Genomic DNA, 16,248 nt, shown 5'->3' with positions numbered 1-16,248 from the left:
AACTCTTCCATATTTATCTAGTGTTCTTGGGTGACAAGCAGGGTGCCACCCTCAGGTATGACACTTTCCTCCAAAGTGTGGCATATTCTTGTCCCAGAAAACACTATTCCTTTAAAATCCAAAATGGAAAAACTCTCTCCTGGAGGTTAACAACTGGCTAAGCCAACCCACTAGTGTGCTACATTTTCCCTAACACTCCCCTTCCATCCCTCTGCTTCTGTCTGGCTGGGGGTGCAGGATGTGGGGGTGAGCCTGTATCCTGCTCAACTGTAATTTCCTATCTGAAGACTGGTTTGGCTACTCCACTCCCATCCTGCCATTTGCTCTGCAGCTGCATATCTCCTCCCACTAGATGTCCTTTGTCTCTATATAGGCCACTTCACACCTCACCAGAGCAGTTTGGTTCAGCCTGCCAAAGTCAGGAGGGCCTGTTGGAAGGTTGGATTTTGGTTCATCAGAAAAGAAAGTTCTGTAAAAAGAATTCTGTGACAGTTTTGATAAATATATCATTGGCAAGTTGTTGGATTTATTCTTACTATCATTTTAATACTTTGAAGTATATATTAGCTCACTCCTATACATAGTTATACTTTACTAAAGTATTCCTATGTTAGCCTATAGAGCCAATGTGCTGCAATTCGAAAACATGGAATTGGCAGTTTTTCCCTCACCAGGTCAAATAAAACATCTTGACAATGCCCCTGCTTTTTTCACATGGCACCCTACCCTTGGCGTCACCTAGGGTTGACCTATATGTCACTGTTAGCTAGTGTGAGAATTTGGAACAACATTGAATGCCAAAGTTGAATTTATAATTTAATTTTAAAAGCAGCTTGCAAATCAGGCTTGCTAATAAATAGACAGCAGGCAACACAGCAGTGCGCACTTAAGCGCATTAAATCTGCTGGGCCTCTAAACCTACATGTCCTACCATATATTAGGGGCCTACAGGCAGGTTGTCAGTACTAATTGTAATACATGTAATTAGCATGTACTTTTAAACAGAGCCCAGGCCATGGGTCTGGTTAGCGGAGCCCAGAGTACAATCAGAGTCATCTAGTAGTCGTACATGGGGGCAAAAAGTGGGGGAAAACTGCAAAAAGTCCTGGTTGCTCACATTTATGAAAACTACTTTTCCACAAAAGTTTGTATTCTGAGACTGACTAATCACTTGACACATCATATTACAGTACGGTATAGAAGACTAATTTTAAAACCTGTTCTTATTACAGATTACATTCTATGAGGAGCGAAACTATGACGGTCATTCCTATAACTGCAGCTCCGATTGTGCTGACTTGCACTCCTTTATTAGCCGCTGCAACTCTCTTCGGGTGGAAAATGGAAACTGGATGCTGTACGAGAACCCCAACTACAAGGGGCACCAGTATTACCTGAGAAGGGGGGAGTACCCCAATTATCAGCAATGGATGGGTTACAATGACTCTATCAGGTCCTGCCGTAGAATCCCAGAAGTAGGTCCCATTTTTTTTATTCCACAAATAGTTTTTTGTAACAAATTGTAATTTATTTGAAAGTGTTACGTTTGTGAATATGATTTAAGCCTATTAAACTTGCATGTCATCGCTGCTGAAATAAAGACTAGGGCTCCTTTGGGTTGTGTGGAGCTGCTGGAATTCCACTTTGCACAATTATATCAGCTGAAAAATCCAGAATGTAAAATCGATAAGCTAAAATGAAGCATTGCAGACGAGACACGTCTGCCCAGTCCCATCCTACACCCAACGAAGGCACAGGGGAGCATGTAAAGCTCACCCTAGCGGGTAACATCTATCTATTCCCTCCCTTCCCCTCCTGACCACCCCCGCTAGGACCCACAGGACTCCTACAGTTATCTACTACCTGCTCAAAGCAGGTGATAAATGGATGTTAAAACTTCCCAGAATCGGAAATACACTGTAGACGTCCGGCCCATAATTCTAGTTCCTCACAGTTATTTCCAATTTTGAAGAGTTTAAATTAAAATTTCAGGATTCCATACCGAGATTCTGGCCGTATCCGTAATTCTTGATGGCCCAAATCTCAAAAGTGCTGTATAAGAAAACAATTACAAATTAATAGGGTAACCCAATAAAAGTCACAAGACCTGGGTACAATGCAGTAATGAAACAAGTGGTCCGTGACTGCCTTAGAGAAGAATACATTATAATTTATCATGTGTGTGTTGCTTAAATAAGTCAAACACTGGTAAAAAATACCAAAAATAAATGCAACAACATACCCTGCTGTCGAATATAGCATTTTTCCAAACGCACAGTCAATGTAAAAGACAAAGGAGCTAAAGAATTGTTTAAGTTCAGTATATTTAATTTTCATATACTTGAAACAAATCAAAATTCATTTGACAAATGGAAGGTACAAAGGTTGCTCAAAGGAAGAGAAAAGAATGGGTGTGCTCGTGATGGGTAGGGAAAAGTGAATAGTCACAAATATTCAGAGTTTATACATTTTTACAGCTTTGGCAGTCGACTGGTAAAGAGACCCGTACAGAAAGGCCTGTACCAAACAAATCATGTATAACATTTTGTATATACTTTTTGTAAATGCATAAATGCAACATCAAGGGAAGGGGATGGGATGTGATACAGGCCATTAGTGGGTGGGGTGCGTCAACGTTTTGACTCGGCTTGTGCATAGAGGGTGACTTAAACCTCCTCTGTGAGTCCTCTTCAGGAGGAAGGGGGGCGGGGGCAACCTAGAGGTGAAAGATCAACTCTGTGTTAATTGGCACCTACTAACGGACTCGAGAAAGAATTAAGTCACGATATAGTACTGACCTAACCCTGGTTCCACACAAGCATCTCAGGTACAACACTGGAGTTTGAGTACTTAATGGCTCTGTCAGGGTTTTCTGTGGAAAACCAAATCTAAAATTAGTATGCATATATATCTGCAATGTGGTGCAAGGTATGTGGTTACTCTAATATTGCACTCATCCAATAGTAGTGAGCTGAAATCCACTCATGAGGGCCCGCCTAGTGAAGTCCTCACCGGTATTTAAAACCGTACATTAGTTATGACATGGTCATAAGACAATTGAATTTATCTGTCAAGACCTGCAGGTTAAGGGGATAAACGAAAATTAATAAAGGTTAAAAGCTGCCAAAATAACGCATGTTCTTTTGGCACTGAATTCAAAATTTTACCTTGAGAGAAAAACGGAGTGAGGAGCTCAGAGCTCAAGGGAACCCAGAGGTCAATTTCAAAGGCCCAGGGTGGATCCCAGAGAATACAATTCTATAGAATCAGTAAAGCAATACTGGCAATTGTAAGAAGGTGCACAACCATACAGTGAAAGCTGTAAAAGACACAGAACAAGCCCAGAGGTCAAGTTCAAATGCCCGGGGTGGATGGCAGAGAATACAATTCTTTAATATAATTAAAGCAACGTCAAATATAAGGAGGTGCACATATATACAGTGATAGCTGTAAAAACAACAGAGGTCAAGTTCAAAGGCTCAGGGTGGATGACAGAGAATACAATTCTTTAGTATCATTAAAGTGATATATGTGCACCTCCTTATATTTGCGGTATCACTTTAATGATACTAAAGAATAGTATTCTCTCACATCCACCCCAGGCATTTGAACTTGACCTTGTACCTTCCTTATGTCAAATTAATTTTGATCTGTTTCAAGTATATGAAATCAAATATACTGAACTTAAACAATTCTTCGGCGCTTTTGTATTTTACATTGACTGTACGTTTGGAACAATGCTATCTTAGACCCCAGGGTATGCTGTTGCATTTATTTTTGGTATTTTGTTTACCAGTGTTTGATTTATTTAAGCTACACACACATGATAAATTATAATGTATTCTTCTCTAATGCAGTCACAGACCACTTGTTTCATTACTGTATAAGAAAACAAGTTACTGTTGCATCCGCTGAAGTACTTCAAAGAGATAAGGGTCTTTAGCTAACCCTTCACAAAATTCTGATGATTACATCTTGTACTTATATTTTATAAGAACGCTGCAAGAACTAGAAAACAGTAAAGCATCACTCTGCATGAAATGTGAGATACAATAGGCCTCATTAATAAGGTTTTGGCGCACAGCAGCACGGCAAGGAATCTTGCTGCGCTGCGTCAAAAGAAAGGACACATTCCTGCACAAAAACAATCACAAGAGGTGTTTTCCTCTTTCTATGTATGTTGCAGAAAAAGGATAAACAAGGAGAAATAAAAGTATTTCTCCTTGTCACGCCTCCCCATCATTCTCCCCTGGGGAGGTGTGTGGATCTGATGCATTCCCAAGTTTACAAAACCTTATAAATCTGGGAATGCGGCAGATTCCATCCCACAGCATCATCCATTAAATGCCCCTTTCACACAGAGTAATGCGTGAAAGGGGGTCATATTTACAAGGCCCTGTAGGGTGGCCTTATGTGGCACATGGCAGCCCATGTGCAACAGCACAGGGGAAAAGGAGAGGAATGCGCCGTATCTCAAAGATACAGTGCATTTCCTCCCTTTTCTTTTGATGCAGAGCAGTGCAGCGCGACAAGTTTCCTTGTGATGCTGCCCTGTGTCAAAACCTCATAAATGAGGCCCATAAAGTCCAATTCATAACAACCAGTGGGCTTGGTTCAAGTTAAGAAGCACTTCCATGTTCATTGAACACTTGTGAACTTTGAAGGTCAAATTGTATTGTTTCAAATCTTCAGTTAGTGTCAACAATGTAGTGATAGTAGACATATTCAGTGACCAACAAAACAAGTTTCTATAGCTATCCAATCTAAGGAGAAAGCAATAAACACAATCAAAGCTTAATACAGAATTGCTAATCACAAAGTTGTTAACATCTAATTGTTATCTAACCTAAATGTCAAATACACAAATGAGAAACCAAAACGTGATAAAGTTATATTTGGTGATTCTTACATAACTAAATCATTTATCACATAACACTTCACACCAGAGAAAAGTAGGAGCAAAGGCTTGAAGATGTCGTTGAACAATATTATTGTATTAGAGATATGGGTGCATGGGTGTGGTGAATTTAGGAGCAAAGGCTTGAAGATGTCGTTGAACAATATTATTGTATTAGAGATATGGGTGCATGGGTGTGGTGAATTGATTTGGGATGGATATGGTTTTGGGATAGGTATGAGACTATGCATTTGGTCAATCATTTTCGGATTACGATTATATGGCATTGCATTCGATCACTTACAAGATGGAAGGAGATACTAAAGAAAATAGAGACAGTCATGGAGGTACAGACATTGCAAAAGTTGAAAACAAGTAAAAAGAAGTTGCTAAAGGTTGTAGTGTGTGTTACTAGTGAAGAAAGTGAAACAGTTTTGATGGTTGCTGACTTCGGCAATAGTTATCTCCCTCTATCAAGAGGGCTTCTGACTATATCTCCTAGATGTGATCTTCTTTTCTTCTTCTCTTGCTTTTTTGTCTGTGTTTAATTAAATTAACTAGTGGTGCACACATTTGTTTATTGGGCACCAGTAATAGGTTGTTGTTGGTTAGTTTGGCCTCCAGTCTATTTGGCATACTGCATTCCTCCACCAATAGATGAATGGAGGATCGGTGGATGTTCAACAAGCGTCATCTGAAGCGTGATTGATGGTAATGACTCTCGGAATCTAATTTTGTTCTAGTGTTTGGTAGATCTGGGATAAGAACCGGGAAAAACAATTGCCTTTAGAACCTAACACACCTTATTCTAGTAGCTTCCTTGCCTAGAACAATCAAGTACCACATGCTCAACAACTCTGTCTCCCTCTTCACAGCAACAACAAGAGCTACTGCCCGAAAGCCCGGGTTCACGAAGAATGTTAAGAGACCATAGAGTCCTAAGGAGGATGAAGTAGAGTGACTGCAGACTGAAGCAGATTTAGAGTATCTGTTAGCTTATCCCTTACTTGCCTTTGGGCTTGCTGCTGTTTAGGGAGGTCGAATACATTAATACATTAAGCCAAGGTTTCAACTTAGGGTACTTTGGATGTACTTTTATATGTTGACAGATCAATTTTGATCCTCAGGGTTTTGCCTCGGTTGCTTTAATCTAATTAGACAGTTGTCATTGCAAATCAATTAATTTGACACAGAAGCAACATTTTCAGCTAGCCTAAAGAAAGTATGTGTTATTTTTGTTGTATATCCCCAACATATCTTTAAATTCTCTGTTGAATAATTGTTTGGCAGTATGAGTGGCACTGTATATCTTGCTTGGTTTATACTGGATTTACTGAACTATTCTGGTTTGTTCATTCCAAAAAGTCTGTTATATGAGTAGGCTACATTTGTGGTAGGGACGAGAATGGCGAGGTTAGAATTGTTTTTTTGTTGTTTGCTGGTAGAGTATTCCGGCAATAAGGGGGTTCCTATGCAACCCATGGTGACACCATGGGGTCATAGGGAGGGGGTTACTAATATATTAATATACTTTCATCACTTTTTAATGATAAGTAAGGAAACATAGAGTTATACTTAGACATTCAATGCAAACATGTAGTTGCATGCTCATTTACTATACCCATATCTGCAATTGCACCATAATGGAAGAGTTGAATAATATCTGTAGCTTTGCCTATATTCTTTCACTACATATACACATTATAAGTAATGATATTTCATCAAATAGAAAATGCTTTCATTTGTTGGCACTTTTGATAGTCTTTGGCAGTGCGTATTTGTTTGTGAAGAAAAACACAACTGTGAATTTATAGCGATGAAAGTACATTTTCCTAAACATGTATTTGTCTTTCAATTGAATAAATAGAACAAATGTCTACATTTTCCTTTATATCTATTTTTTTCTCTCATAGTACCGGGGCACCTTCAGGATCAGACTATATGAGAGAGGTGACTTTGGAGGCCAGATGATGGACTTCACAGATGACTGCCCAAATGTATTTGACAGGTTCCGCTTCAATGACATCCACTCCTGTAATGTGCAGGATGGTCATTGGATCTTCTATGAGGAGCCCAACTATAGAGGACGTCAATATTACCTGAGGACTGGGGAGTACAAGCGATTCAACGACTGGGGTGCCATGAGCCCTAAGATTGGCTCCTTTAGAAGAATGGGATTTTTCTAAAAATAATTCATATCATTTTGCTGTAAACACTTTTTTATCAGAAAGAAAATAAAACATAAATGAAATATATTGGTTTCACAGTTACTCTGTCTCTGCCATCTCAAATTCAGTTTACAAAATTCGGAAATTGATATTGATTGATTCTTCTCTATAGAAGTTAGTGCATAGAAGATATACATATATTTGAATGCATTTCATTATATAATTGTATTATTTCATCTTGTGATGCAAAACCTGTTAATGTTTCAAATCTTAAGTCTGATTTTTTGGCCTTCAAAATTCATGTGTTATGGACAGCAAATCAATGTGTGGCATTACTCTTCCCTGAGTAGGCATTCTATTGGTGTTGTATGAGTGTTCCCACGTGAACCCAATTTTTTAAGCATTCCCAGATTTACAAAACCATGTAAACCTGAGAATGCGCCAAAAAAGATTCACCCCACCAGAAGTGGTCTAACTAGGATAAATATCTTTATTACTCCTTGTTACTTCCTCTTTGTGTGTGTGCTGCATTTTGCAGAGCACATAGTAAGAGGAAAGGCTACACCTTCAAATAATAATAAAATTAAATAAACTTTGTGTTGTAAGTAGTGATGTATACGGCATAAACATCAAAAATTGCAAAGTAGAAACCTTTGACAAAGGGCTAGTATTTATTTTCATTGCATCCTTCTATGTGTGCTCACGTTTTGAATTTCCGGACAAAAAAGCAGTAAATCTAATAAGTGAAGTAGTGTGGCTCACTGGTTAGAGGCGGCAGACCTGAGAGCAGAGGACGGCCTGGGACCAGGGTTCGATTCCCTGCGTGGCAGGTTTCTGGACCAGGGTCAGCGGACTCGATAATTCTGTCGCCTCGGTGCCCACTCTGATCAGCGATCACACTCGGCAACTCTGGGCATTAGCTTGCCTCATCTTCACTAACGGCCCCACCAGACCGCCGGGGATGCCTGGTCTCACCCTGGAGATACCCATTAAGGGACCATCTCTCAGGGAAGCCAGGAAGGGTTTCGCAGCGGTCGAAGCGCCTTGGGACCCTACGGGTAAGTAGTGCGCTATATAAATGCCAATACATACATACAATAAGTTAGCAGATTAACCAATAGAAACAAATGAGTGTGAAACGTCTGAGTAAATCATCCGTTTTGCAATTATCACCCCTTTTTGCTTGGTACTGGTGGTAACTGATTCTGACTGCGCACTGTGCTGTGCTTACCAGGCCCAGGGCCAGTGCTCTGAATTTAAGGATATGCAAATTAGGTATAATTATAATTGGTACTGACACTAGTATATAAATGGGCATGTAAATTTAGAGGCCCAGTTTGACTTAATGCACTTAAGTGTTCACTACTGTGGTGCCTGCTGTGATTTTAAAGGTAAAACAACAGTTGATGGACAGAATGCAGAACAATGTCTTACATTCACCCCAGTACAGAGATCTGGGCCTCAATCCATCATTTTTTTGCACTCCATACCACCCCAGTTCAGACATAGCCATATGCAAAATAGGCCTTGACCCTGTGCCTCATGGGAACAGTCCAGCCCTAACTGCCAAGCCATGTCTTTCCTGGACCGGAATCAAGCAATCTAGGACCGGTTTCTGGCTATCAGCCAGGATATTTTGACTCCAGTGGTGTGGAGAGCATGGAACTCACGTCTGAGCATACCCATCCCACTCGGGGTGACAAATGCAAAACAACAGTTGATGGACAGAATGCAGAACAATGTCTTACATTCACCCCAGTACAGGGATCTGGGCCTAAATCCATCGTTTTTTTGCACTCCACACCACCCCAGTTCAGACATGGCTATATGCAAATCAGCATTGACCCTGTGCCTCATGGGAACAGTCCAGCCGGTACTGCCAAGCCATGTCTTTCCTGGACCGGAATCAAGCATCCTAGGACTGGTTTCTGGCTATCAGCCGTCTTCAGCCAGGATAGCTTGACTCCAGTGGTGTGGAGAGCATGGGACTCACGTCTGAGCATACCCATCCCACTCGGGGTGACACATGCAAAACAACAGTTGATGGACAGAATGCAGAACAATGTCTTACGTTCACCCAAGTACAGAGATCTGGGCCTAAATCCATCGTTTTTTTGCACTCCACACCACCCCAGTTCAGACATGGCCATATGCAAATCAACCTTGACCCTGTGCCTCATGGGAACAGTCCAGCCCGAACAGCCAAGCCATGTCTTTCCTGGACCGGAATCAAGCATCCTAGGACCGGTGTCTGGCTATCAGCCGTCTTCAGCCAGGATAGCTTGACTCCAGTGGTGTGGAGAGCATGGGACTCACGTCTGAGCATACCCATCCCACTCGAGGTGAGAAATGCAAAACAATAGTTGATGGACAGAATGCAGAACAATGTTTTACATTCACCCCAGTACAGAGATCTGGGCCTAAATCCATCGTTTTTTTGCACTCCACACCACCACAGTTCAGACATGGCCATATGCAAATCAGCATTGACCCTGTGCCTCATGGAAACAGTCCAGCCGGTACTGCCAAGCCATGTCTCTCCTGGACCGGAATCAAGCACTCTAGGACCGGTGTCTGGCTATCAGCCGTCTTCAGCCAGGATAGCTTGACTCCAGTGGTGTGGAGAGCATGGGACTCATGTCTGAGCATACCCATCCCACTCGAGGTGACAAATGCAAAACAATAGTTGATGGACAGAATGCAGAACAATGTCTTACATTCACCCCAGTACAGAGATCTGGGCCTAAATCCATCATTTTTTTGCACTCCACACCACCCCAGTTCAGACATGGCCATATGCAAATCAGCCTTGACCCTGTGCCTCTTGGGAATAGTCCAGCCCGAACTGCCGAACCATGTCTTTCCTGGACAGGAATCAAGCATACTAGGACCGGTTTCTGGCTCTCAGCCATCTTCAGCCAGGATAGCTTGACTCCAGAGTGTGGAGAGCATGGGATTTCTTTGTTCGCCCTAAGTTGGCAGGGTATGCTCAGACGTGAGTCTCTTGCTCACTTTGCCACTGGATTCAAGCAAGCCCGGCTGAAGACGGCTGTAATGCCAGAAACCGGTCCTGGGAAGCTTGATTCCGGTCCAGGGAAGACATGGCTTTGAGGTTCGGGCTGGACTGTTCCCATGAGGCACAGGGTCAGACTGATTTGCATATGGCCATGTCTGAACTGGGGTGGCGGAGTGAGCTAAAGAACGGTGTTGGATTAAACCCAGGTCAGTTGACTGGGTGTGAGTGTTTGTATTGTCAACGCTCCGTCCATCATCCCCTTTGGTTTTTCTTTGTGATTTTAAAGGTAGCACTGCCTTTCAGGCTGCCTTTATCTTGAATTTATTTGCAAATTCGACTTTAGATGTAAAGGTGCTTTCAAAGTACTAATCTACCCTATTTTTACAAATACATCACCACTAAGGTCTCCCTTCGGTGCCCCAGGGGCAGGGTGCCTTGTAACTATAAGCAGGGACATTATAAAAGATGTTTTATAAGCTCTGGTGAGGGAAAGAACTGCCAATTCCATTTTGCCCTATTGCATTGAATAGCTCCGTAGGCTAACATTCAGATATTTTATTTAAGTTTAAATACTGATAGAAGCCAAGTAAAAATATACTTCAAGTTATCAAATTAAGAATTAAGATTAATCCAACAATTTGCCTCTGTTAGATTTATAATAATGATGACAGAAACTAAGTTATTATACTTTCATTTCTGTGAGCCAAAATCCAGCCTTTCAGTTGCTCTCTCTTGACTATCCAGCCTCTGCCCAGGCTGGCCAAGCTGCTCCAATGAGATGTGAAAATCCCTGTGTTTTCTAGTTGGCAGTGGTATCTACCTTTGTCCAAATAGGGACCCTTGCTTCTAGTCAGGGTAAGGGGGACACACTTCTAAAATAACTCCGGCTCACCCCCTTGGTAGATTGGCACGAGCAGACAGGCTTATCTAAAAGGCAGAGTGTAAAGTATTTGTGAACACATACAGCAATACAGTGAAAACACTACAAATGGAAAACACACCAGTTTAGAAAAATAAGTAAACTTTATCTCAACCAGAACAAGACCAAAGCAACACAAACCGACAATAAGTACAAGAAATATGATTCTTAAAAGGTAGAAACAGTTTTGATTCAAGAAAATGTGGGATGCAGCACTTTTACACAAAGTACCTTGGATGAGTTGAAAAATGCAAGCAAAAAGTGTTGCAGGGCAGGTGATGCATAGGTTCCTACACTCAAGCAGAGTGATGCATTGGTTACTTGGTCCAGGGGAGGTGATGCGTTGATTCCTTACTGCTGGGCATGGGAGGTGATGCGTTGCTTCCTCACTGGAGAGGATGCATTGGTTTCTTACTGCGTTCCCAAACGATGCAATAGACTTGCCCCTTCGATATGATGCGTGATAATTCCAGCCGCGTCTCCTCGATGCGTCACTCCAAAGCCAGACAGTCAATACACTAGCCGGCAGAGGCACATAGGATGGCTAAGAATGAAAATACCCACTTTATAAAAGTGGTATTTTAAAAACACAATATTAAAATCATCTTTACTAAGTGCAGGCATACTGAACTCCATCTTTCTATCTTGTCCAAATGCAAAGTTATATTTATAAGATGTTATAAATAAACTCCCTTTCTATCCAATGGGACAAAAAGCCTTTCCATAGTGAAAAATTAAATTGGCAGTATGTCACTTTCAGAACCTGCCATTCACATCAGGGCATGTCCTACCTTTCACATACACTGCATTCTGCCCACAGGGGTACCTTGGGCCTACCTTAGGGATGGCAGACAAGTAATAAAAGGGAAGGTTAAGGTCTGGCAACTAGGTGCACTTGTCTTGTTGACATGGCAGTACCAAACTGTGAACAGAGAGAGTTTGAGTTAAATTTACAGGCTGCTCATATGAGTGGCACAATCAGTGTTGCAGGCACACTAGAAGCATTTGATGTTCAGGCCCTGGGTACACACAGTGTACTGTTCTAGGGACTGACTAGTAAGTCAAATGCCAATCGTGGAATCACCAATCCATGAACACAATTTACAGGGCGAGCATATGCTCTTTAGCACTGATCAGCAGTGGTGAAGTGCCCAGAGTCATAAGCCAACAAAAACAGGGTCCAAAACAGGAGGCCCAAAAGTAAAAGGTCTGGGTATAAACCCGGTGGAAAAGCCAGGGTAGAACAATCAATCTCACTTCCATGCTTGAGGCGATAGAACCCAGACCTGGCCCACAACAGTGGGGGCACATTCTGGTTCTATGTCTTTCTGACCTAACCTAAGCTTGTGCTGCTAGTGACAAGACCAAAGTTTTACGTCAACCTCCTATTTCTTCTGTGAAGTTTCCTGAGCGTCCTTGGGAAAGGTTGGCTTTAGATTTCATTGGTCCTATTTCCAAGTTGGGAACAAATTGCAAATTCTTAATGGTTTTGGTGGATTGTCACTCCAAGTGGTTTGTGGTTGAGACATCTGAGAGTATTACAACTGAAAAAGTAATTAAGTTTCTTGAGAAGGTCTTCTTGAATGAGGGGATTCCAAAGGTCTTGGTGTCAGACAATGGTCCGCAATTAATTTCTAGGAAAATGGTTGAGTTCCTGTGTGGGAAAGGGATTAAACATGAGAGAGTTGCTTTATTTAGGCCACAAACCAATGGCTTAGTTGAGAGGATTAATCGCCTGATCTTGGACAATATACAACTTTCTTTGTGCAATGGTTTGTCCTGGTCTGAAGAATTGAAGAAGCTGATGTGGTCTTATAGGGTAACACCACATTCCATGACTGGAGTGTCACCTTTCATTTCTCTTAAAGGAAGGGAACCAGGTTTGAAAGAAGTACCAGGGTGGTTGAAAGACAGGGAATGTGTATGGGTGAATCGTGATGAGGTTGGAGATCAAGTGCTTAACAAACAAATCATTGCTGCCAAACATTATGATCACCTAAAAGGTGTCAAATTTCCTAACATAAAATCTGGTGATTGGGTTGTAGTGAGACGTGGAGGTTTTATTGTCAAGGGTGATAGCAAGTTCTCTAAACCTGTTCAGGTGAAGGAAGTGAAGAAGAATGTGGTGATTCTGTGTGATGGGACTACTTGGAGTTTGGGAAATGTATCTAAGTGTTTTTCTCCGTGTAGTTAAATTGATTTTCACTCATCTTTCTGTTCTGTATAATAGTTTCCTTCAAGTTTTTGTTGTGGGATATATAAGGGGGAAGGTGTGTAGAGATGACTAATGTGGAATGTTAATAGTTGCCTAGCAGCTTAGAATGTTATCTCTTGAGAGATGAAACTGAGCTGTGAAGCAGGCTGTGGATGAGCTGGAGGTTTCTGTACCTACTCTTCAATAAAGACTACAATTTTAATATTTTCTTGGACTCATCTTTACATTTTGCTCAAAGATGTGTTCCAACAGGCAGACAGTACCCACATAGCCAACCAGTGGTGTGGCCCTGTCCACCCCTGGGGTGAGACACCTGTACCCTTTCCAGGGGCCACTCTGTACACCACGACAGAAAGCCACTTGACCACTGACAGTGGTCAGTGACGAGAACCAGACCTTATGCCTTTCAGGGCTCTCAAACCTCTTTGGTGTCAGAGAGTGGGGGCAGTAGCCACAGGTGCCTAGCACCCTTTGTCCACTCTCCCTCCTGTCAGGTCATGGATGACTTTCTGACACTGACCCTCCAATCCAGGTCAGTACCTTGAGGCTGGATGGGGGAATGGGGTTGGCTCTCCACACCAGGACCTCCCTTGGGGCTCTGCACCCTCCCACTTGGAGCGGTACCCCCTTCCAAGATTGTCAGGGCACCTGTAGCATATGACATATCAAAATGAAAAGGTGTTGGTACTCAGTACTGGACCATTTAAAGCACTGGCCACGCCAATAGGCTGGATTAGACTGTTCCAGCTCCTCTGGAGAGTCTTTCCCCATTTTGTATTTTGAAAGAATAGGTAGAAGAGTATGCCACACTTTGGAGGAAATGGTCATACACCAAGATGGCACCCTGCATCCCATTACTCAGGGTTGCCCCCTGCTTGACGCCCAGACACACTAGATAAATATGTAAGAACTGCATATCTACTCAGATCTGCTGCTTGAAACTACCATGAGAAGAGGGACTGCCCTGATGGAATCTGGATCTGCACCCAAAGGACTGCACTCTGAAGTACTGCACCTGCTGCACAATTTGATACTACAGCCCTAAGGACTTTGCCTTGCTACAAGAAGGATTAAGGGGTGGACTCCCTGCAAGTTAATGGCCCGACCTGCATCACCTCAACCAAGAGTCACCATCCTGGAGTGCATCCAGTGGTCTATTAAGGATTTGGCAGGTGCATTTTGGGAATTGTAGTCCAGACATTCCAAGGACCATCTAGGAGATTCCAGGCTCTGGGATTTGTGGTTTGGACACGGTGAACCCTCAGTAGGAACTTCAGGAAGAAGTTCCAAAAGTTTAGAGAAGTTTGGAGCAACTTTTGGAAAAGGCTCCATAAGGTAACCGACTCGACATTGAGAGTCAAGCCTGCTACTGTCAAACATGACCTAGCCTGGATTTAAGGTTTGTCCCTCTGAAAGTTCTGGAGCTCAAGACTTCCAGGATTTGACCGGGGCCTCGCGGAGAAGCAATCTGAAGATGTTGCATCAAAATCAGCGTGCTGGAGGGGACAGCTCGAAGTCAAGATAAAATCCCCCAGAAAAGTTTCTAAGTCTGAAGATAAAATTGTCACTGAGACCTCCCACTTAATGTATCTGACCAGCGCTCCATCGCGGTTGACCTCAAACTTTGAGATTGTGTAGGTCAAGCGTGGCCAGATGTCCCAAAGTGGTGCTATATTTTTTTAAGAACTAGAAAGTGTTTATTTTTTATAAATTCATATCTCCAATTCCCTACATTAGATCTGTATTGTTCTAGTGTCTATGTGTGCATATAACATTATCCTGTGCCAGATTCATGGAAGGGAGCAGAGGTGGTAACAGTGTACAAAAAGGGCGCAAGAGATGACCCTGCCAATTACAGACCGATCAGTCTGATTGACGTGATCCAGAAGGTGGTTGGCAGGGTCATCATTTCTAGGGTGGGTGTCTGGATGGAAGAGGAGCATGTTCTCTCCCACTTCCAAGCAGGGTTTAACCAGAAGGTGGGCACGATGGACCAGGTCTTCCGCTTTTTTTCGATCTATTGGAAGGCCGTGACCATCAACAAGGGTAGCCTCTATTTGGCATTTATAGATCTCAAGACAGCGTTCGACCAGGTCCCTCGTGCAAGGCTGTGGGATATTTTGGGGAAGATGGGCTTCCCAGGGTCACTTTTGGGTCTTATTGAGAAGCTACACAAAGGGAATTATGCGAGGATCAGATGGGGCACCCAGGGACAACTGACAGAAAGAGTTCCCGTGAGGATAGAGTCCGCCAGGGATGTGTTATGGCACCGACCCTATTCTCCCTCTTTGTGAACGGAGTGGTGGATCATCTGAGGGAGGAAGCGGCAGATGCGCCATCCCTGGCGGGGGAAAAAACACCTACTCTACTCTTCGCGGATGACACTAAGCATGGGCGAATTTTGCGAATCTGGCGTTTGTGAATTTGCATATTTGCGAACTCGCATTCCGCAAAATCCGCGAATTCTCGCGAATTTGCGGATTTTTTTTTGTGTTCGCAAGGGTTTCTGCCAGTTTGCAAGGGTTTTGTACCAGTTCGCAATTGCGAACTTACTTGTCGGCTCGTAACGGTCGCGACTATGTTGTTTCTATGTCTGGTTCATCATCACAGGTTCCCAGCACCCTCTTTTTCACCACTGCCACCCTCTGTTTCACCCATGCCACCCTCTGGTACATCAATGCCACCCTCTGGTTCATCATCACTGTAGATTATGGGGGGGAAAAGCAAGCACACCTGCCCTGCTTCAACTGACATGAATTATTTTGGGGTTGATTTATTAATGTGTCACTGTTTTAAAATTCCAGTCTGGCACCTGCTTCCTTATCTGTAATTTGCTTTCTGTTGCAGTGCAATTTTTTTTTCCAGGACTTTTGTGGCCTACTTGTAGCTATTCTATGAGCCTGCTGTGAGGGTCAGAGCAGGGTCATAGAATTGTTGCAACTAGCAACTGAACTCTGGAGGGGCCCCAGTCAGGAAGCACTACAGGGAATGGTTACTAATGATGAGTTTGAAGTTGAACTTTTGCACCTGCTG

At 42.7% G+C, this 16,248-nt stretch overlaps 1 protein-coding gene across 1 annotated transcript in view; it reads left to right on the top strand.

Annotated features, from left to right (window-relative positions):
- Positions 1-7,150, top strand: part of LOC147730541 (gamma-crystallin-1-like) — a 38,649-nt gene extending 31,499 nt beyond the window's left edge. The window contains exons 2-3 of the mRNA XM_086958582.1: positions 1,233-1,475; positions 6,811-7,150. Of these exons, the coding sequence (XP_086814708.1) occupies positions 1,233-1,475; positions 6,811-7,083 (516 nt within the window). The 3' untranslated portion in view covers positions 7,084-7,150. The remainder of the gene's footprint in view (positions 1-1,232; positions 1,476-6,810) is intronic.
- The last annotated feature ends 9,098 nt before the right edge of the window (positions 7,151-16,248 follow it).

The sequence above is a fragment of the Lissotriton vulgaris genome, chromosome 2_1 (assembly GCF_964263255.1).
Source record: "Lissotriton vulgaris chromosome 2_1, aLisVul1.2, whole genome shotgun sequence".
Lineage (NCBI taxonomy): Eukaryota > Metazoa > Chordata > Amphibia > Caudata > Salamandridae > Lissotriton > Lissotriton vulgaris.
This window is presented reverse-complemented; position numbering and strand designations above follow the sequence as displayed.